This window comes from Lytechinus variegatus, chromosome 1 (genome assembly GCF_018143015.1).
Source record: "Lytechinus variegatus isolate NC3 chromosome 1, Lvar_3.0, whole genome shotgun sequence".
Lineage (NCBI taxonomy): Eukaryota > Metazoa > Echinodermata > Echinoidea > Temnopleuroida > Toxopneustidae > Lytechinus > Lytechinus variegatus.
In genome coordinates this window covers 39454088-39477074 of record NC_054740.1, presented here as the reverse complement: position 1 = coordinate 39477074, position 22987 = coordinate 39454088, and the positions used below count along the sequence as shown (strand labels likewise).

General features: G+C 34.5%; 1 protein-coding gene and 1 non-coding gene across 2 annotated transcripts; both read left to right on the top strand.

The window, feature by feature from the left end:
- Positions 1 to 377: 377 nt before the first annotated feature.
- LOC121413720 (testis-expressed protein 26-like) lies at positions 378 to 22159 on the top strand. Its single transcript, XM_041606649.1, has 8 exons — positions 378 to 778; positions 9676 to 9874; positions 11120 to 11216; positions 15310 to 15478; positions 19243 to 19390; positions 20335 to 20511; positions 21134 to 21286; positions 21776 to 22159. Exons 1-8 carry the CDS (start codon positions 683 to 685, stop codon positions 21946 to 21948), a joined length of 1212 nt encoding a protein of 403 aa, XP_041462583.1. The 5' UTR covers positions 378 to 682; the 3' UTR covers positions 21949 to 22159.
- TRNAS-UGA lies at positions 18457 to 18538 on the top strand. The gene has a single exon. It is a non-coding gene; the product is annotated as a tRNA-Ser (tRNA).
- Positions 22160 to 22987: the final 828 nt, after the last annotated feature.

Sequence of the window (22987 nt, the reverse complement as noted above, 5' to 3'; positions counted from 1 at the left end):
TAGAAAGAAATTGTTGGAGGAGCGAGCTTGAGAAAACTTTGAAGTTGCTTTCTTTATTAAATTCAATGTAAATGGCCTATCGTGGGTAGCCTAAAAAATCCCCCCATGTGTGACCCCGATAATCAATAACATTAAAAAAAATCTTATGAATACAGTATTCAGGACATTTTGGTGAATTTGAAAACCACCCATGGTTTCAGCTAGGGAATCTCTTCATCCAAGGTACTCACTGTGCATTTTCGAGGGCAAACACTCTAGCGCCATCTATGTCAACAACCCTTTACATTGTGAACCACTTTTATGGGAGATTAAGTGGCTAGCAACGGCACCGGCTTCTGTTAGCAACGGGTCGATCGAGCGGGCGAACCGTGAAAAGGTATACAACAGCGACAATAAAGACTGTATCTGTCCCATGGAGCGAAAATCGTGCCGTGTTTGGAACACACGAGGATTAAGGCTTTCTGCACTCGATTTACCACAATATAGCTCGCAAGATTAGATGTAATCTTGTAAAAAGCTAGGTAATTCCACCTAAATGGCCTAAGCTGAATTTCACATCTAAAGTGAGGAGAACGGGTATCAGTTGCAATACTGAGGTATCAAGAGTTATCATTTTGATGATTGTCTTTGGCGACTGCAGATTAATTATCTAGGAAAGTTGATCGGAGTATCAGCATTTATCATGGCGAATGATTTATCAAGATCGTTCAATGGGAGTTGGCAGCCTACAGCTACAAGACCTGATAGCGTGACACCTACCAGAGAATATGTAACAGAGGTAATATAATTATCATATAGTAGTATCATAAAAGTATTCATACATCGTATTAACATGTAGCTGGACTCATTGATATAGTCATGGACCTACTAGTACATGTATGTGTGCAGGCTAGTCGTCGCGAGTATATATATGGTTTAAAGGTCGATGATGACATTGAAACTTAAAATATACTAAACCACTAAAATACAAAAGTAGAAAACTTGGATCGTGTTTCTGCATGCATGTTGACGTACTGTTATTCCCTTTGATGTGAACATTATGAAATGTGTCATTGATATAGTCCCACTTGGACTTTGAGTAAATTATCTTCAAGTATACACGTGAATGCATGAGCGAATGTTTGAGTTATGTTCGGACACGTTAAAACCATACCTTCACATATACTGCAGTATATGATGATTATGAAAAAGCGATAACAATGATGATTATGACGATGATGACTGATGAGAATATTATCATTATAATGGTAATAATGATAATAAAAATGATGATGACGACGACGACGATGATGATAATGATAAAAGCAATACTACTACTACTACTACTACTACTACTACTACTACTACTACTACTACTAATAATAATAATAATAATACTACTACTAATAATGATAATAATAATGAAATAAATAAATAATAATATTATACCTGACAGTTTACTAGAATAGTAGACCGCCACCACCTCTACTGCAATTACTACTTCTACTACTTCTACTAACTACTACTACTACTACTACACAGTATACGAGACACTATATATTTTTTTAAAAATATTTCTAAGGTTACATCATTATCCACTATCAGTGGCGTAACGAGCCAAAAAAATTGAGGGGCACGATATGGCGTATCGCGTAAATTGTAAAAAAAAGTTGCGAGTGAGCGAGCAAAAATTTCGACATTTTTGTTACAAAAATCAAAGTTTGTGATAAATTTTGATATAATATTTGGAAAATTATATCATATTTCACCCTTATCCCTTTCCACTATTTATTTTCTTTCACCCTTAAATTGAAATATGCAATATGCAATCATCCCTGAACTTAAAAAAAATAAAAGGTAGAAAATGAAAATATATATATAAAACAAGCAGGTAACTGTCTTGTCAAATGCATTTAATTTTGGATTAAACTGCATGTCCTAATAAAGACTTTCAGATTATAGACATTCGACAGTTAACTTCAAAACGAATAATTAAAAACATATACATATACTTTTCGTTTATTTGGAGTTCTTGTTTCGAAGTGAAAATAATTACACAAACTTAATGTTATAGGGTTTTATTTATGTTAATGTTGAAAAAATTATTATGTGCTTCTTTTTTGTCTGCGATTTCTCACCACTACGGGGGGGGGGGGGTCCGTCAACCTTGGAAGAGGATTGATTTGTGTTATCCGACACAACCCCAACATAGCGAGAGAGTGTAGCGACTACGCAAAACGTTTTTCTTTATTTTCAATAAACAAACTGTATACCGAAAATACGATCTAATACATTATTTTTTTAAATCAGCAGTATTGAGTGTAGCGACTTATTCTTATAGCATAACAGAGTCGTGGCAAACATGATCATTTCACTCCATATTTGGCAGTTTCCAATTTTCTAAATCAAAGAAAGCTTAGCTATTTGTCAGTTCTTCCCTCCTGTATTTCTTCAATTAACAAATCTCCTCTTACTTTTCATCTTCTTCTTTTCTTTCTATTCTCCTTATTCATTCTTGCTCTTCTTATTGTTCACTTTCTTCCTTCCTTCTATTCTTTTTTTAACGCCACTAACATTTTATTTATTTAGAGATTCATTACAAATAACCAATTTCAAGTAAATATAGAATTCAAAATAATTGTCTTCATTCCATTCCGACAACAGGACAGAATATGCTTTGGAAAAATTATCTCCCAAAACCACGAGCCATGAGGAATATCGGTAATAATCGGTAGATAAATAAAATCAAGGAAGAATAGTATCAGGCGCGCCGGAACACTTTCAGTTTTTTGGGGGCAAAATCCCGAAGGGGGGCACAATATTTTTGACAGCGTGAGTTACCGAAGCGATCGAGCGGGAGAGGGTGTGGCGCCCCCCCGGTAAGGACTTTGTGTAAAAATGGAGTATAAAAGTTGCGTTTATAAGATCATTCAAAAGTAAAATTTCTTGAGAATTGAACATAGAATTCACTACGAAAACTTTACTCATAATTTATGAGAACCTATGAAATCTACGCGCAAAACGGGCGAACCGGAATGTGGTTTTCATGTCTGATCAATTAAAGGGATGGTCCGGGCTGAAAATATTTATATCTTAATACATAGAGTAGAATTCACTGAGCAAAATGCCGAAAATTTCATCAAAATCGGACAACAAATAATAAAGTTATTGAAGTTTAAAGTTTAGCAATATTTTGTGAAAACAGTCGTCATGATTATTCATTAGGTGGGCTGATGATGTCACATCTCCACTTCCCGTTTTCTTATGTTATTACATGAAATCAATTTTTTTTCATTATTTCATACTTGTGTGAATAATATGTCCCCCTTATAATGAAATAAGTTGCAGCAATAAATATCTAATGCACTAAATCAGTTGTCAATCCAATTTTTCTAGTTCTTGGAGGAAAAAATTTGAATAAACCTAATTTCATATGATAAAATACAAAAGAACAAGTGGAGATGTGACATCATCAGCCAACCTAATGAATATTCATGACGACTGTTTTCACAAAATATTGCTAAAGTTTGAAATTCAATAACTTTGTTATTTGTTATCCGATTTTGATGAGATTTCAGCATTTTGCTCAGTGAATTCTACTTTATGTATTAATACAGAAATATTTTTAGCCCGGACCATCCCTTTAAATTACGTAGTACGCTTTGACTCAAAATACCAGAAATTAAATTTTTCATGCAATATCCTTTCAGAAACATTTATTTATGTACATTTACATACACGGACGACGCGAGAGAGCACAATCATCATAAGTTTCAAGAAATTCCTGTCAAAACAAGGAGTGTATTAAGCAGAAGAAGCGTAACAACAGAAACAAAAGAAATTCTAATGAATGTATTTTCAAATTTAAAATGTTATACTGTTCTGACGTGGCAGAAGTCGATAAGCACTTAATTCCCCATTCTTACAAATCATTTCTGACATCAGCATTGGAGATAGTCCCTGATTATCCATGCATGGGCAATACGTTTCATATTTTGTAACTGGAGGAAAAAGAAATCTAACAATTAAAAACTTTTCTGAAAATCATTAAAGTTTGATACATTACTCGATTTATGTGTTTCCTTTTGCATGTTTTGTATGGCTGGGAAGCACTTTTGGATGACTTCAAAATCTTCTTTTCTCTTTTCTGGGAAAATGTGACCATAACCAGGAAATGATGAATATCAAATTCCAGGAAATTTCATTTGTAAATAATCATGAACTGATTGACAAACTACCGCAGTTCATAATGTAACATTATTTAAAAAAAAAAAACATTCCAAAAGCGGATGTGGTTGACGGTTCACTTTCAATTTGCCATTCAGTTTTAGTCTGAAATGTATTCATTAAAAGGTTAAACGTTATAACACTGTAATAAGATGATAAAGGGGCTGATCAAAGGTATGTTTCACAGAGGGACATGTTCGTCAAAAGACGCGAGGCTTACTATGATATGTAATTGCCCCGTCAGGGGCGAAATTCTTTCATTTCTTACAATGGAAATGACACTTTTTAGGCAGAAAAGTGCCTCCATCGTTTACTTTTGTCCTTGAATAATTTATGATTTTTCTACTTTTAGGGGGCACATTGGGGGGGGGGCAAAATCTCGTTTTGCCCCCCAAAAATTTTATTGGGGGGGGGGGGGGGCAAGTGCCCCCCTGCCCCCCCGCTTCCGGCGCCTATGAATAGTATGCCCAAACCTTGCGTCCATTAAGAGGCGATCAGTTGGCAACATTTTTAAACAGGGAGTTTTCACAACCACTACACAGACGCTTTTTGGAACGTTGAGTGTACACTGTTATATAGAAAATTTATCCTTAAAATAAAAGAAGTTCCTGCAGCAGAGTCTCGAGAACACCTGTAATCTTATAGATTGCGTAATCTTACAGGAAATTGGTATTTGGTGAATGGAACCTTACAAATTTCCTTTAATAAAACACCCTTTTCCCCCTTTTAAACAGAACTGTTCTGTTGAATTGCAGAAAAAAATCATGTTTTATGAATTTACAGAATGATTCTTTCCTTTTTCTGTAATTTACAAAAAAAAATATTTCCTTTTTCTGTAAAATCAGGGTTTTTTTCAACGGTGTAGCTGCATACTAGAGAGTTCAAATAAAACAAAGGTCTCGACGGGAATTCAAAGTTTCGTGTCATTTATATATTCCTCATTCTTTGACTTTTTAAATCCTTGAATGCTAGAGACATTCCTTGAAACATTTCAATAAATCGTTTAAATCCATGAAACCATTCCATGCCTTTAATTCCATGAGAACAAGTAAATTCCGTGAAAACTGTGGGTTGAAACAGAGTACAAGAAAGTCGTACGTACAATTAAGAGCAACATAAATCCTTTACATCATCTATGACTTTAACCATTGTGATACAATAACTATGTTGACTCTGAATGCAAATCATCACAATCCAGCTCAAATTGCATATAGACCTATTTAGCGATGAAAGGATATTTGTCACCAAAATGCATATACAGCGTAATAACCTTGACCATTGACATTCAATCTAAGTTACATAATTATGTGGTATTCATGTATTTCAAACCAACACACAAGTTGCTCATAAAATGCATATCTTATCATCATTTAGAATTACTCTATATAGCATTATAAGGTGTTTACCTTTCAAGTGATATACATTAATAAGCCTGCTCACGGTTGTAAACTGCGCACATACAGTAAAAGGTCATTTGAGATAAACCATGAAGTTGGGTTTTCAAATTCACTGACATAAGGCATTTCTGATTTGATGATTATTCAGATATTCCTTTTAAAATATTCTTTTCATCACATCCAAGCTGAAGAGTAACAAAGTCTTCTTAATCACTGGTATTTAACAGTAGCCCAAACTATAGTAAAAATGTTCCAGGACCAGACAACAAAACAAACAGATTAAAAAAATCTTTACCCCTCACCTGCTCTATTCATGTACAATGCCTTTCATTCTTAGAATTTGAATGCTTTGCCGGGAAAACTTAAGCAACATCTTCATTTGAAAATGTTAGTGCTCATCCTAATGAAAAATCGCAAAGGTCATTTGAGAAAAATTATCATCAGCTAACAGTGAACTGGCTTATTGACACACATGCTTTCTGTGTAAACTGACATACTTTCACATTAATGCATTAAGCTTACTTATGCCATGTCAGTATGCAAACCAAATTAAATCAGTATTTCTTGCAATATACATTCATAACTCTTAAATACATATAAATCAATATTTTAACTCACTTCTTTGCCTCCAAAAATCTTCAATTCTAATAAAAAGCAATCCCGTTTAGGATGCTTCGGATTGATGTAGATTTTACTCCCAAAACACATTCTCCAGCACTGATTCCATTTTATCACCTCGATCACCTTAGTTGACCAAGAGATGGCGCTGACATTAGAAACCTCAGGCAAGGCATACATATCACATGTATTAAACATGCACTGTGTGCACTATGTACAATATTATATATACAAAGATGTGTGTGTGTGTGCTCACCCAAGCACATTACCCACAGAACAAGCAGATCAAATACAATTAGTCTGATCCTCAGACCCAAGGAGATTTTAAACTGTTGATGGTTTTTCAGAACAAAACAGATTAACAAATTTTGCACTCGAAAGAGCTTTCATAAAGGATCTATTGTCAAAAGTCCATCGATACAAAGCAGTTGTTGTCGAAAATCAGTTCGCACTTGACTCTGGATAAACGACATAAAATTATTTGCGATTTTTCGTCAGCCCTGGAACTTAGGACAACTTGCTCTCCTGGTTCACCAATTTTCGACAAAGACCCATTTGCTGTTCCCTGTGACTTGAGAGGCATTTTCAATAGATTTGCTATGTTGTAGAATATATCCCCGTTGGAAATATTACAAAAATCTTGCTAATAATCTTAGCGGGTGTAGCGAAGATCCGGTTCCACCGGCGGATACGGTATCCGCCGGCAGGTATTGTTCTTAAGAATCGTTCTTTACTCGGAACCATGCATGATTATCTGCCGGGGTGACGCAGTCGGATTTTCTTATTACTTTCCCATTATAATAGACAAATAAAAGTAGTATAGGTCCTATATAATTTTGAAGAAAGTTTAACGTGTACTGTGTGCATGCAGATCAAGAAACGATCGCAAGAACGATATCCGCTGAAGAGAAATTGTTTCTGAATCCGCCGGAGTTTGAACACGATCCGCCGGGAGATAGTGTTAATGTAGAACCGTATCTGCCTTGCATCGGATCCGCCGCTACACCGGCAGTTACACATTCGAAACCGATACCGACAGATAAAACTACATTATTTTTAAGGGGTACCATCGGTCGACCCAGGGTCACTATTACTGATGTGGCTTCCGCGTTACCCCACCCCTTTCCCTGAACCCTTTCGAAAGCGGCAATCAACTTCTTTTTGTTAAGTTCACAAAGAAAATTCACGCCATTTTCGTGTAATCCTTTATGATAACAAACAATGAGCATCACATAAATCAATGTTTTTGACATTCTTCATTGGTTTCAATCAATATTGATTACCTCAAGGTTGAGATGTAACTTTCAATCTTTGATTGATTTTCAAGATAAAGGCGCCGCTGAACCCGTGTGTTTGTATGTTTTTGTTTTTATTAATTTGAACTTTTGAATCACAACTGTTATTCTCTCGAGTTCGATCCTATTTGCCTATCAAAATACAGAAATTTGAACAATAATATTCTTGAGTCAGTCTTTTAAGTTTAAGAAAATACGGCGATTAATATTATTGACATTTTTTTTTCATTTCAAGAACAGAAAATTGCATCGCCTTTAAATTTTCACTTTTTTTACCGCTAATACGGCAATTAATAGACTGGAAAGAGAAAAGTAAAACGTAATAACATATTAAAAATAACCCATCACTGAATTTTAGATTCATATACAAAGAAGAAAAATATCTTGTCAAAATAATTCAAAACAGTTTGACGTACGTATGGTCATCAATGATGTTGAATCCGTTCATAGAAATGTATCACAAGATAGCTTCGATACATTTCGGCCACTATTTTCAAACCGTATATATATAGAGTCATTGCTTTTTTTTTCTTCTGGTCCGGAGTCGGTTCAGCAAAATAGTTTGTTAAAGTCTCACCAACGAAACTGGATGATAACTGATCGGTGGCACGTCATTGAAAATAACCAAGTATTTTTGATCGGGCAAGAGTCTGTTACTTTGGTGTAATGGTCTGTACACTGGTGTACATAGAGGACCACATCAGTTATTTTACACCGGTGTTAAATTGACAGTGTTAGTTTAACATCTATATAGGTGTTACAACATCTTTTGTTGTTACATTAACACTCTTTGGTGTTATGTTCAATCTCTAGGGTGTAATTTTAACACATCAAGGTGTGGTCCTCTATTAACACCAATAGGTGCTAGTTTTAACATCAATAGGTGTTAGTTTTAACACCACAGTTTTTACTGTGTAGGATGAGAGACGGCTTCACCAATCTTTTACCAATCCAATCGCTAAGCTCATTAGAACAAAAGCTGTAATTACTCTGTGGGCAAACATTGACTTCTGCTTTGTAAATATTGTCCAGTAATTAATTGCAGTCTGGATCCCATACTTAATGTTTAAAATGCAATTAATCAACCGCAAAACTGTTTGCAAGACGGTACCTCTCATCTCATCAATAATCACTTTAGTCTGACAACCGCTCTATCAGATCTCATGCTCAATTTTGTAGATTGATCTTGTTGCTAAGGTAAATAAACCAATTATTGCAAGTCCGCTCCCAAACAGCTCCCCAACAAGTCCCGTGGCATATTTTGTTCATTCCTCTAGAAAACATAGCATTACTCACTCTTTTATCATTTTTATATAATAATTATCTCCTATTGAGCCCTCTTTGACCATCTTCTTCTTACTTCACAAAATGCCTACTTTCTTTTCACCCCTTTTAAAGGCCTGGTCACACCGCCCGAGCGTTGTTAGGGCGTTCGTGGAGCGGAGAGAAAAATCATCACCGCTCGCTACCGTCCACCATTTTCGATTTCGATTGTTTTTATTTTGTTTTCGATTCCCCCCCCCCCCCAATTTTGTGAGCGAAATTCGACCCCCTCTCCCTACCGCTCCACGACCGCTCCAACAACGCTCGGGCGGTGTGACCAGGCCTTAACTGGTCAGGCCTATTCAATGTTTTTTTTATTGTTCCCCCATTTTTCGGTCGTATATTATCATTCTGTTTCTTTTTTCCTTTCAGTCAATCTTTGTTGAAATTCTGGGCTCTTTCAAACTCGCATAAAAATCATCCACACCTCTCCTCCTTTTTTTATTTGGGGGTAAATTTTCTTTATTAGTATTAATCATCTCATCACAACCATGGCTCGAAGACAAACATTTCATCCTAGTATTTACTTATTTTTATGGGGAAAATGATAATGGATTTGCATCTAGATAGCGCTTACTATTGAAAGTTTTAAATATTAATATAATAAAGTGCATAAAAGCAATTCATCTAATTGCTTTTTATAATTATTCATATTCGTTTTAAACAGAATTGTCATTAATCATCGCTGTTACAAACCAATCGATTCACGGTCACACTAATTCTCCTCGCTTGATACCACAATCTCATTAGCAGTCAAACCTGACAATGAAAGGTATTGTTTGGGAGGTCAAATATCTTGTAACTTAACAACCACGATTGATTGCTTATCATTACAGATCAATGAGCAGATGCCTAACAGTGACTTCGTCTCCGACTTGGCTCAGTTCTACCCTCACGCCAGCGACAGCGACAAGCAACGGTGTCTGGAGCTCCTGGCATCCATGACCATCACTGATCGAATGACACACCGCGTTGCCAGGGAAACCGAAAAGAAGAAGATACTTCAGAGACCGAAAACAGCTATCGGATCGTACGGTAAGTCGATCGCATTTATCAATGTTGTCTGTCGTCTGCCTAGGAGAAACTTTTAGCGCCAGTTTTGTCATTTTCATGGAGGTTTTGTGACCTTTTGTAACCCCCCGCTCCACTAGGAGGGGGGGGGGGGCTTTATTTTCTACTAAGGTAGCTTTTTTTTCTATTAATAACTTCAAGTACTCTTAAGACCTGAATAGTAGTGTGAGCATGACGCGCTAGCTGACTTTTGAAAGGTCAAGTCCACCCCAGAAAATGTTGACTTAAATAAGTAAAAAAATAATAATCAAGCGTAACGCTGAAAATTTCATAAAAATCGGATGTAAAATAAGAAAGTTATTGGCATTTAAAAGTTTCGCTTATTTTTCACAAAACGGTTATATGCACAAATCAGTGACATGCAAACTAGACAGTCGCTGATGTCCTTCACTCACTATTTCTTTTGTTTTTTTTGTTTGAATTATGCAATATTTCATTGTTTTCAAGATTTGACAATAAGGACCAACTTGACTTGACCATATATTATTAAACAATACCTATTCCACATGTTTAGGGAGGAATTAATCGTATTTCACTTGACACTAAGGAGAACACTAGAATATTTCATATATAATAAAATACCAAAAAATAGTGAGTGGATGACGTCATCAGTCTCCTCATTTGCATAACGACCGGGATATGCATATAACTGTTTTGTGAAATTAAGCGAAACTTTAAAATGTCATAACTTTCTTACTCTACATCCGATTTTGATGAAATTTTCAGTTTTATGCTTGTTTGATTTGTCTCTTTTTATTCAAATCAACTTTTTGTTTGGGTGGACTTGTCCTTTAAAAGAAATTTCATGTACTAAGCACTTTCTGTAATCAGAAACAGGAAATGTACATCAGTCATTGATTGATTTATTTTCTAAACTTACCTAAAAAGGGAACTTTCAAGCCCTGTTGGATATGTAGAAAATTATGAATAAGACACATATTACTATCTCAACGTGAGCGCGAAGTGCAAGCTAATATATATATATATATATATATATATGATATCGCGAACAAGATTCGTATCTGCCTATGCATGTTTGTCGAATTCTGCCTTTTCGGCACAATTTAAAAGTTTATTTAGGCCACATAACTACACACACAATTTGGCAAAATTGTTTTTTTTTATTTTTTATGGAGAAAAAACATTATATACCTTTCGCGCTTCTCAACTTTTTTTCTTCATCTTTCCCATTTTATTTTTTTTTAACAGGGCGGCCTGGGACACCGGGAGCAAGGGTGAAAAAGACGATGACGTCATACAGAAGAGATTATCCAGCGAAACCTTTTACTCATCATCCAAATGCAAGGTGATTATCACTCTTTAATAGTTTTATTTTAATCTACAGTGCGTATCAAAAAAAGTTTACACTTTGAAAAAATCCTGTAAAATCATACATTTGTAATTTCCTGAAGATTTTCCCACACTTTAACATTGGTACAGATCCATTTGAGCAAATGACGATATAACTGTCGAAAAAATTCCGCTTGAGTGAGCACCACTCACTTTTGGAAAGTTAGTGAAAAATGATTTGCGCAGAACTTTGAAATAGTTATGCGGATAAAAGTAGACCTTAATCATGAAGAACATGTGGAATTTAGCTAGGAAAATTGATTTGAAGATATCTTTTACCTTTTTAAACTTGTTTCCTTGCCAAAAACACTTCGAAGAGTGCATTGCGCCCCATCCCACTTCCCCACACACCGAGGCCATCGTGACGGTATTTGCTTTACACTGAGCTGTAATTTACATGAAATGGCTAAAGCTTAATTTTCATTTTGAAAATCATTGTCAAGCTTGGGAAAAGTGTGGAGAAACAAGTATTAAATGAAAAATGAAATGTAAACCCACTTTTAATGATAAAAACTTAGTGAAAAAATGCTAGAGATGTCTGAAATAAACTTTTGTTCAGATTCAGTTATGTCCTAAGATCCAGCTGGCACAAAAAGGTTAAAGGTTATGCTTACTAAGTGTTGAAATGTCAATTTGGGCGGTAAAATTGTTACAAGATGCTTGAATGTATCCGTTTTATTTCAATTGACTAAAAGTGCAAGGGAAATGTATGAGAAATGTGTTGCAGGGTAAGTTTGATTTCGCCCTTTCCACTTGACACAGCGTGAAAACGAGCATTTCTGCGCAAACAGATTTCTGCGAGCTTTACAAAAATGGACAGTGCTCACTCAAGTGTAACATTCTGTCAAAACTTTTACTTTCATTGGATAGATGAGACCCAAATCTAAGATTATATGTGAAAAAAATACCCACATGTTGTATATTTTTTAATTCCCAGGTCTTTTTCAAAGTGTAAACTTTTTTTTGATACGCACTGTATAGAGCCAACCATCAGATGCTCGATAATAATTTCAACTTGTGTAACTCAAATTATGTTTGAAAATTGGTTGAAAACAGAATAATTAAGACAATGATATTTTTTGTGTTATTTCTACAATTATTGGAAAGTATCACGATTATGACTTTAAAGGACAAGTCCACCCCAAAAACAGATTGATTTGAGTAAAAAGAGAAAATCCAACAAGCAAAACACTGAATATTTGATCAAAATCGGATGCAAAATTAGACAGTTATTGCATTTTAAAGTTTTGCTTGATTCCACAAAACAGTTATGCACATCCTGGTTGCTTTGCGAATGAGGAGACTGATGACGTAATTTACTCACTATTTCTTTTGTATTTTATTATATGAAATATTTTAATTTTCTTATCATTGTCAAGTAAAAAAACGATTAATTCCTCCTCGACATGTGAAATTAGCATTGTTTAATGAGTATATCGATCAGCCAAGTTGGTCCTTCTTGTCAAATATGTAAAAATGAAATATGATAATTCAAGCAATAAAACAAACCAGAAGAAATAGTGAGTGAAGGACATCATTGACTGTCTCATTTTCATGTCACTGAATTGTGAATTGTGCACATCACTGTTTTGTGAAAAATACCAAACATCAAAATGTCATAACTTTCTTATTTTACATCCGATTTGGATGAAATATTCAGCGTTATGCTTGTTTGATTGTTCTCTATATATTCAAATCAACATTTTTTTCGGCTGGACTTGACCTTTAAGTACCTAGGCATCAGATGAAATGAAACATATAGAGCAATATGCTTCGGACGTCGTCACGATGATACGTAAAAAATAATTTAACTTCTTCTATTTGTCTGGTTTAATGTTTGTGGTGGTTTAGCAAAGTGAAGGTTGTAGCATGAATCCGATGTAGTGCATTTAAAATGAATCGATACAAACCGTTGCCTGGCAACAGCTGTTGTCAATGCCTGGCATTATATTGAAAGTTCTTTGGAACAACGATATTGAAGGCTGATTAGATCCCTATTTAAGGATTAATTATTCATATCAGATACCGACGTCAAATACAAGAGGGAAAGCGTGTGTGGCGGGGGGGGGGGGGAAGCAACTGAGCTGAATGTTTTATTTATTGTTTATGAAATAAGGACGTGTAGTGCGTGTAGTCATAGCAAGATCAAATGACGATACTTGCTGAGCTGATTTTATTTTTGTTGCATTATTACTACCTTATTTTGTCTTTTGAAACTTTCAAGCACTGGCGTACAGATAGGGGCGTTTTCATGACCAAGAAAAACAATTAAAAGAGAAAAGGGGAAAAAATGGAAAGCAAGAAGGATGAAATATGGATAGTATTTTAAAATCTATCAAGAAATTTGATTTTCGTAATAAAAATTTCGAAATTTTTGCTCGCTTGCTTGCAACTTTTGTAATAAATTTTACGTGATACGTCATGACGAGCCCCCTCAAATTTTTGGGCGCATTACGGCACTGCTTTCAAGTAAGGCATTGAAACGATTTCTTTTCAAATAAAGAGAGTGAAATATCTAGTAACCTTAAGGATAGCATGATTGCATTCTCTTTATGGTTATCATTTTGTATTTTTCACTATTATTATTTTTACATATTATTGACGCTATAATTTTTTTCTCTCTCGGAATTTCATAAAATTTAGTATTAATGTCATATCCATCTACGACAGAATAATTTCACTTTTCACTGTCCTCGTCAGATCATTTAGCAAATCATTTGGTATTTTCCTTAATCCATTATTGACTATACCATATATCGACAACACGCTATCAATCTTATTACAGAACGGTGTATTATAATCTACATAATTTACAAAGCACTGACGGGGGCCAGAGGTAAAACAAGGTCGTCACTAGCAGGGGCGGATCCAGGATTTTCCAAGGGGGGGGGGACAATTCTGTTTTAACGGCATTTTTACATTAAAAATTATAATTGTGTCTCTCAAGGGGGGGGGCACGGGCTTGCTTTGCCCCCCCCCCAGTGGTCACTTGGGATTCTAACCATGTGCTATCTTAATTTGTCAGAGATCTTGTGTGTTTTTTTTTAATGACAAACAATCCTTCAACGATAACAAAAAATGCAAATAGCCGGCACAATTAAACAATCAAACTTACATGTATTTGCATTGTTTCTCTTGAAGTGTGGTCGAGTATTCAAGTTCCAACCTAACAAAAGTTGATTCGAGTAGAAAGGAAATCATCAAAGAAGCATAACGCCGAAAATTTTCAACAATACCGGATGTGAAATTCAAAAGTTGTATGACATTAAAAAAAATTGCTTATTTTCAGTAACAGTTATGATAATGTACGTCCTATAATCGGTATGCAAATAAAGGAACCGATTACGCCACCCAGTCTCTATGTCTTTGGTTTATTTCATTAAAGGAAATATGAAAAAAAATATTTTTCCTCAATATAAATTTTGGAACAATGTTTGATTTCTCTCGTATGTCATGAACATGTATATCACCATTGGTGTGATTAGTAAAGAGTCTTCCTAACTCCTATATCCTGAATATGCCTGTCAAATCTGCAAAAAATGAAATATTGTATAATTTGAAAAACACACAAGGAAATAATGAATGGGTGATATCATTGAGTCTCCTATTATCACTGTAAAGCGCACATGAAGAAAAAAGTTAAATTTTAAAATCTCGTAACTTTTTTTTTATGTTACATCAGATTTCAAAGAAATTTTCAGCTTTGCAGTTGCTGATTTTTTTCTTTTTATTATAAGAAACTTTTTTATTGGGATGGAGTACTTTAAGGTAGGTCGAGTAGACAGGTTTGTAAATAAAAATTATGGTCGGGGCGTCGTGGTCTAGTGGTTACGATTCTCGTCTTTCAATCAGAAGGACATGAGTTCGAATCCCAGCCATGACGTGCTTCTTTCACCCACATTGTGTGGCACTCAACACAGGTGAGATGATTGATTCCTTGAATGCAATGAGCGCTGGAAGGCAGCTCGAACCAAAGCAGGGATAATAATGATATGAACAATGCGCCTATTATCATGATCATAATTTATATTGTCATTATTTTGTGGTAGACCGGGCACGACAGACACCGCCTACCGGACATCGTTTGACCCCCGAGGACCACTAGGAATGACCCATTACAATGATGTCCACAACGCCAAGGGGTACAATAAAGCAGAACCATACCTCAGGACGGGATCGTCATCTGGAGCAAGGAAGAATAACCCACACCCTTTCGAGGTAAGATAATTTTAAAAACTGTATTTTTTTGTTTTTAAACTGGCTTTATTCACTTACATACACTCTGCACTGTTAAAAAAAACCTGATTTTACAGAAAAATAAAAGAAGATTTTGCAGAAAGCAATACCAGAATCATTCTTTAAATTCATGAAACAGGAATTTTTCTGCAATTTAACAGAACAGGTCTGTTAGAAAAAGGGGAAAAGAGTGTTTTATTTAAGGAAATTTGTAAGATTACACACACCAAATACCAATTTCCTGTAAGATTACGCAATCTGGTAAGATTACAGGTGTTCTCGAGACTCTGCTGCAGGAACTTCTTTTAGTTTAAAGGGGAATCCAGCCTTGGCCTTAAACAGTTGTGTTGGGAAGGAGAAAAATAAATTAAACAGAATGGTGAAAGTTTGAAAGAAATCGGCCAAGCAGTAAGAAAGTTATAGCTACTTTAAAATTGAAATCACTAATACTATGTAGATTCCAAATTGGCAACTGGGTAATAAAATTGTGACAAGGGGCAAGGACAACTTTCCCATAGGCCATGTACTTTATTATCAGGGATTTGTGGTTTTCTCCTAAGTACCCATTCCCCCGGGGCAGTAATCTAAATATAACCCAGGTAGTATATTGTTTTATGTCCTCATGAAAGAAAAATATAATTTGAAATAAAACTTTTGGGAAAAATGACATTTTAGCCATAATATGTATTGGAGTCCATGGAAGAGTAGTCCTTGCCTTACATCACTATGACATCACATATGCGGCCAATTTGAAGTCTCCATGGGTAAAGTGATCACCAATATTTACAACTTTTAAAAATTCATAACTTTCTTGTTGTTTGTCCAATATTGTTCAAACGTTCACCTATCAACTTGTCTGATTTTTCTTTTTCTTATAAAAACAAGTTTTTATTTTGGTTGGATTCCCCTTTAAGGATAAATTTTCTAACAGTGTGTGTTGTCTGATTGACTGCGTGTGAATTATACTCTTTTTATTAGTAAAACGTATTAGTATAAGATATAAGTATTTGAAAAACATTTTACATTTTGGTAAAACGATTTTTCAAAATTATAGGCTATAATATTCTCATGTTAGCCTATAATTCTAATCGTGTAGAGACACTGAATGTTTTTTTTTTTTTTTTTTTTTTTTTTTTTTAGAGAAGTACTCGTTTTGCTGTTTGGTAACATAATTATTGCGTTTTGAATGTGGTGAATCAATGAGTTACAAATCAAGTTGGCCTGTATTACAAGACCAATTCCCAGAATATTGTATTATGGGCAATGAACCTGACCAGACGTGTTGAGGTCTTCAAGGTGGCGCTATTATAGGGCTGTGGGTTCATTATGTCCTTTAAATGTAAATCTATAACCCAAACACAAACGTTGTTTTGAAAAAAACAACAACAAAGAATTAAGTCGTTAAAATTTTGAACAAAAGCGGACAAAGTTATGAGAATTATTACTTTTTGAAAATGTGTAATCACTTTACATGGGGATTTCAAATTGGTAATATGAATTAATATGCTTTTGTGATGCTGGTTAAGAGAAGAAAAAATCATTTGCCCCAATGCACAAAAAGAGCTGATTAAAATTGCATCTTCTCAATAGTTTTGACGATAATGTTTTATAAAGACATGTTGTACTATCAATGTTGTCAATTTTACAGCCCCAAAATGGATAGAAGGGGGGGGGTATGGGAATTATTGGGGAAAAAGGAAAACGGGTAAACCAAATAAGGTTTAGGTTTTTTAACCCCAAAGCTGCTATTTTCAAAACCCGATAACTTTTTCTGAAGCAAAATATTTGCTGGCAAGCGATGAATATATATCATTATACCCTTCATAAAAAAGGGGAGCATTGAAGCATCATACCAATTTTACTATTAAGTATTCTTTCCGATATTACACACAGAACTGGATTCCGTTTTAAACAATTATCTTCGGATTTTTCTTTTGTGAAAAAGCACTTTAGATTAAAAAAATCAACTCGACTGAAACTGCCTTATATGTGTTCACTGATTGGTGAGAGGATAACTTTCATCACGGTCAGGTATAGGCCTATAAATATCCACAAAAATATCAGAAAGGGCCTAAACTGATTTTTCATATTTTAAAAAAAAAATATTTCTGAATTAGAATCATTTATTCATATAGTATATAACTATTTAAATCCATCCATAAAAGATGATATCATTTGGAATGTCGAAATTATGCAAAAATGCCTCACCATGAAGACTAAACTCAAGGCAGGCGGCGCGGGTGATGCCACAGAGCTTACAATACAAATCTTTGAAAGAATAAAAACTTTAGGAACTTTTTAGTCTGCATGCTTAGACTCTTATGTATATTTTGGTCATGCAAGATTGGCCTCTATATTCTAGTTATGTACAATATTTCGAAAGTAAAACAGAAACAATGACCAAAAAGTGTACACCGAAATTCTGTTGGGGGCACTGCTCTGTTTGGTTGGGGGCACTTAAGAAAGTCAGAAGTAGTCCGCGGCCGAGAAGTATAGGCTATAGTCTGAAATGACCCATATGCACCTTTTCTCTTTTACCCAGTAGCATTTATTTCTTTTCTTAAATGCTTAAATGCTTAAGCGCAGTACCGTACACCGTACAGTACATGCAATTATCATTATTCTCCTTAGCCATTTATTTCGTGATGTAATAATTTCATTGTATATTGATTAACAAACAAACAAACAAAGGGTGGAGTCCCGGGGTGGAGTCTCAATTGTCAAATTTCAAACTCCTTGATTGGTGCCTGAAGGTATAGACTAACACAAGTAGTGTTACTGTGCGTGGAACGCAAGACCTCGTTGAATTGCACTCTATGCAGTGTATGTAGAGGTCAGTGGGATCACGCTGCACCATCAATGCGTTGCATTGCATTGCATTGTGTACCGTCCCACTCGCTTCTATTGACTCAGCGAAGTGGCGGATCTATACAATGCGAGCACCAAACATGGCGGCGGGAGCTGTGATGGCCGAGTGGTTAAGGCGTTGGACTTGAAATCCAATGGGATCTTCCCGCGCAGGTTCGAACCCTGCTCGCAGCGTGATTTTTTTTTTTTTTATATATAGAATATTCGAATAGTTTTTCAAAGCTATTCCAACCAAGGAATAAGAAGAAATATTAAATCATGGGTATTCTAACAGAATAGTGGCAGTTATAAAGAAATTGACTGAGGAATAAATATGATAGTACACTTGTATGTATAGTCATGGCTGTACAATTTGTATTTATATTGTCATATTACACATTTTAATGTTTTTTTTATATGCCCATATCAGAACCATGATGTCAAACAGCTGCTGCAGCACCGATCTTATTTTTTCATCCTGTATTGAAATAATAAAATAAATAAGTGAATGAAAGAATTGATGAATGAATGATTAAAATATTATGGAGATTCAAATAGGTAATTCGGTTTTAAACTAAAATATGAGTGGAATTGACATGCATCTTTTCCATTAATGTACTTAATTGTCAGGATTGAATTCCCCCTTGGGTAACCAAAACACAGTTAATTTATTTAAACAAATATATTGAATTCATCTTTTAAGAGGGAGCCAGAGGATGATTTTTTTTTTTTTTGGGGGGAGGGGCCGGGTTCGGGTTTGAAGGGAAAAAAATTAGGTATTCGTATAAGTGTGTTTATGTTCTTGTTTAGAGTGAATTTTTGTGCCGCTGCATGCTTTCAATAGCGGCCTATATTAAGCATTATTATTGTGCATGCATCTTTGAATGTTATATTTACAGTCTTTCATGGTTTGGAAGTTGCCAAAGGACGCCCTCAGCGACCATGAGCAGCTTTATCCCCATCCCCTGACAGATCAGATGATGGAAGAGATAATGAGAGATAAGTGCCTCTCTACTTATCAGACAGATTATCTTGGTATACCTCAGGGTAAGACGCATTTTCTTTTATCAGTATTATACTGCAGTTTTCTTAAAAGGGGCACTCCATGCTGAAAATAATTTCTAAATAATTCGAGTACAATTAATATAAAACGACCAAAACGATACTTTCTTCAAAATCCAATGAAAACTAATGAGGTTGTTGAGTTTTAAAGTTTGGAAAAGTTTGGTGAAAAAATGCATACATGCATGCCGTCATGAATATACAAACTAGTAGTAGGTGGGTGATGTCATGCTCCCATTCTTAGTTGTTATATGAAAATCGAAACTATTTGATATTTTCATTTAATGATTATCTTTCTACCCTGTTTTTTTTTTATAGTTGGCCTCCTTCGAAAAAACTTCACTTAATATTTCTTTGATTTTGTTTAATGTGTCTTTAATTCATTTATGTACATTGTAACAAAATGATCGTTTTTAACTCTGTGTATTTTTGATCTGTTAATCTCTTGAGGGGAAATGAATGACCTTGAACTATAATTAATTGAATAATAACAATAATTATTATCATGATCATGAATAATAAATGACTATAATCATGTCTTGATGTTTCTGTTTGGCCATTTTTAAATGCTTTACGTAATATTTTGTTTGATATGCCCCCAATTATTAATGCATATTGAAGATTTCAGTTATAATCTATAATGGTCTCCAGGCGAATGCCTTAGGCTTGTCCTTTTATATTTTCCTTTCTTTTTATTACACTCTTTTCGCGTACATGCTGACCATTGTGTTTGTATGAATTTTATGACAACAACCAATGAGGAGAGCCTTTATACAGAAATTATTATTTCTTTTAGGTAATCCCCAGGCATTGGTTGTTGTTTATGTTATTATGTATATTGTTAAGTTTCATATGAGAATTTGTTATGTTATTATGTTATGTGTTCCTGGAAATTAAATAAACATTAACATAATCATTATGTTATTCAGGTTATCAGGTGCGAACTGCTATGGAGGACTATGTCGACTGGAGAGAGAAAGTCCCTTATAGTCATGAATCTACCACCAGAGCAATATACCAGGCACCGAAGCAGCATAAAGATCTAACTAATAATACCTCCCGATTTGGCTGCAATAGAAATATCAATAGACCATCAACAGGAATAGGTAAAAATAATAATCATGTCCATGTTCATCCTTTTTTAAAGAAAAAAAAATCATATGTAAAAAGCTCTTATATGAGTGCACAAATTTTGGATCTAAAAATGTTTACAGGAGTGAAAAGGTTTCTATATAGTAACAAACAAAATGTTATATTAAAAAGATTGAATAGGGGTCATACTCCCCTAATTTTTACAAAATATTTATTCTACCAAGATCACAATTGTTACTAAGGATTGTTTTCGGTATATAGTCATTAAAAATCAATTTATTATCATACAAATTATGTGAGAATAAATTAATGTATGACAATCATTATTTATCATTATTTATACAAGAAAAAGGGGAGTGATCCAATTGTACATAAAAAATATTTTTATTTTGTCAAGTTCACAACTAACGTTCATTAATAAGTATGATTATAAATAAAATAATTAGTATCTTAGGAAAATTATTATGTGAGAAAATAAAACCATGATGATGAGTGATACTAGTATACAAGAAAAATAGGGGTAGGGTTCAATTTGTTGTGCCAAGATCACAGTTTTCTTTTAATTGCCGTTATGATGATCATAAGTATATTAATCAATATAATAATAATATCAATTATGTTTGTTATCTCCATCAGTTCCGAATACCACTCGTCATGAGATGCATCTCCGTAAAGCAACAAGCTACGATCATTTCTACAATAAACCATTCAAACCCGGAACAGAACAACTCAGTAAAGCATTAGCTAAAGGAAAACTTGACGAGTTCCTACGACTTGCTGATGAAAAGGGTAAGTAAACTTGTACCCCGTTAGTCATGCTTCCATCAATTAATCCAGTTCAAAAGTAATTTATTTTCAGAGAAAAGTTAAAACAAACAGAACAAAACAATAACAATATGAATACCGATTTAATAGTGCAATATGTTTAGAATTTCTTGTCTACTTCTATTCTACATTGTATTTCAATATTGGCTTCCGTGAAGCACCATAATGTCATAAGCAAGGAAATAATGTGGAACTGAGCGCCGTATAAGTACAGGTAGCCACTGCTATTTTTTTTTTCCTATGATTACTTATTTTTATTTCCATCACTTATTTTTTTTTTATTATCATTATCATTAATACAGTAAAAACTATGATATGCTTTCATGTTATTTAAAGTAAAGAAAATGTTTTTTATCACTAATTAAAAAATCTAATGTTCTATCAATTTTGTTGAACAATTCCAGCAATAATTGACCTATTTTATTTCGACAAGTCTTCCAATTGTGATTTCAGATCGTGATGCTGTGCAATCAATTGTTCGGAAGCTCAAGAAACAACCCGAACCGACAAAGGAATCACAAGACGCCGAGGATCTCCGCCTATCCGGTCTGTCACCGAACAGGCCAGTAACTGCAAAACCTATACCGAGATTTAGTTGGCGGTCGTCCTGGACCGGGCCCCTGTAAATTCACATGAGCGGTTCCCCTCATTAGTTGTGTGTTAACAGTTTGGGTAACGAAGACTGATCAAAGGCCGAGTGAGCGTTTCATCAACATTTACTATTTTCCGCTGTCAACTAGGAAAGATGCCATATTTGACAACTTTCCATAATTTTGATTGGCTGAGGAGCACAGTTCCTATGGTAACTGTCAGAGAAAACATACTAAGTAGGATACGATATCCAACAAGTCCTTCCATGAAACGTTTCCTGGGGACCCAGTGTGCATGCACGCATGCGTCTTTGATCACTGCAATCTTCATTTCCCAAACACCCCATTATCAGTTTTATGAAACCAATTCATATCCTTCTATTTCCTCTTGAAGGAATATTGTTGCAAATTGTAATGATTTTAGTTATATGGGCAATTGTAAGAATTCATGTCTAATATAATTATAAACATGAAAAGATAAATACTTCGGGATGAGTAAATGATCATTGGCATGAGAAAAACCAAACAAGATTGGTGGTCCATTTTCAAGGAGTCCTAAATATTACAATATATACATTCAGTTTCATTTATGTACACTTACAAGGTAGTAAAGGAGGAGCAACTTAAAATTAATAAAAAAAAAAATATATATTTTTGACTGAGGAAAAGCAGAGTTATAATACATTCATTAGAATTTGTAAAGAATGTAGGCCTTCACTTGAAGCTGAAGGAGATTTTTACGACAAATGAAATTATGAAATGAAAAAGAATGAAAATCGTATTTTCATTTAAATACATTTTCATTAGTAACATTTGGATCTTATTTAACTGTCTCAATCTTTTATTGTAGATCGAAAATGTAATTTCTTTCATTGATAATATATTATACAAATTTTAAATGTAGCGGGGTGAGAAGACGGAGTTTGAGCTAGAATACTTATAAAAAGAACAGTGATAGCAGGTATATTCCATTAAAGTCTATAACAAAATGTTTCTGTATTATGTGCCTTAGATATTGTTTAATTTGAATCTAGTCTTGCTGACGCATACCTACTACTATGAAAATAGAGGCTGC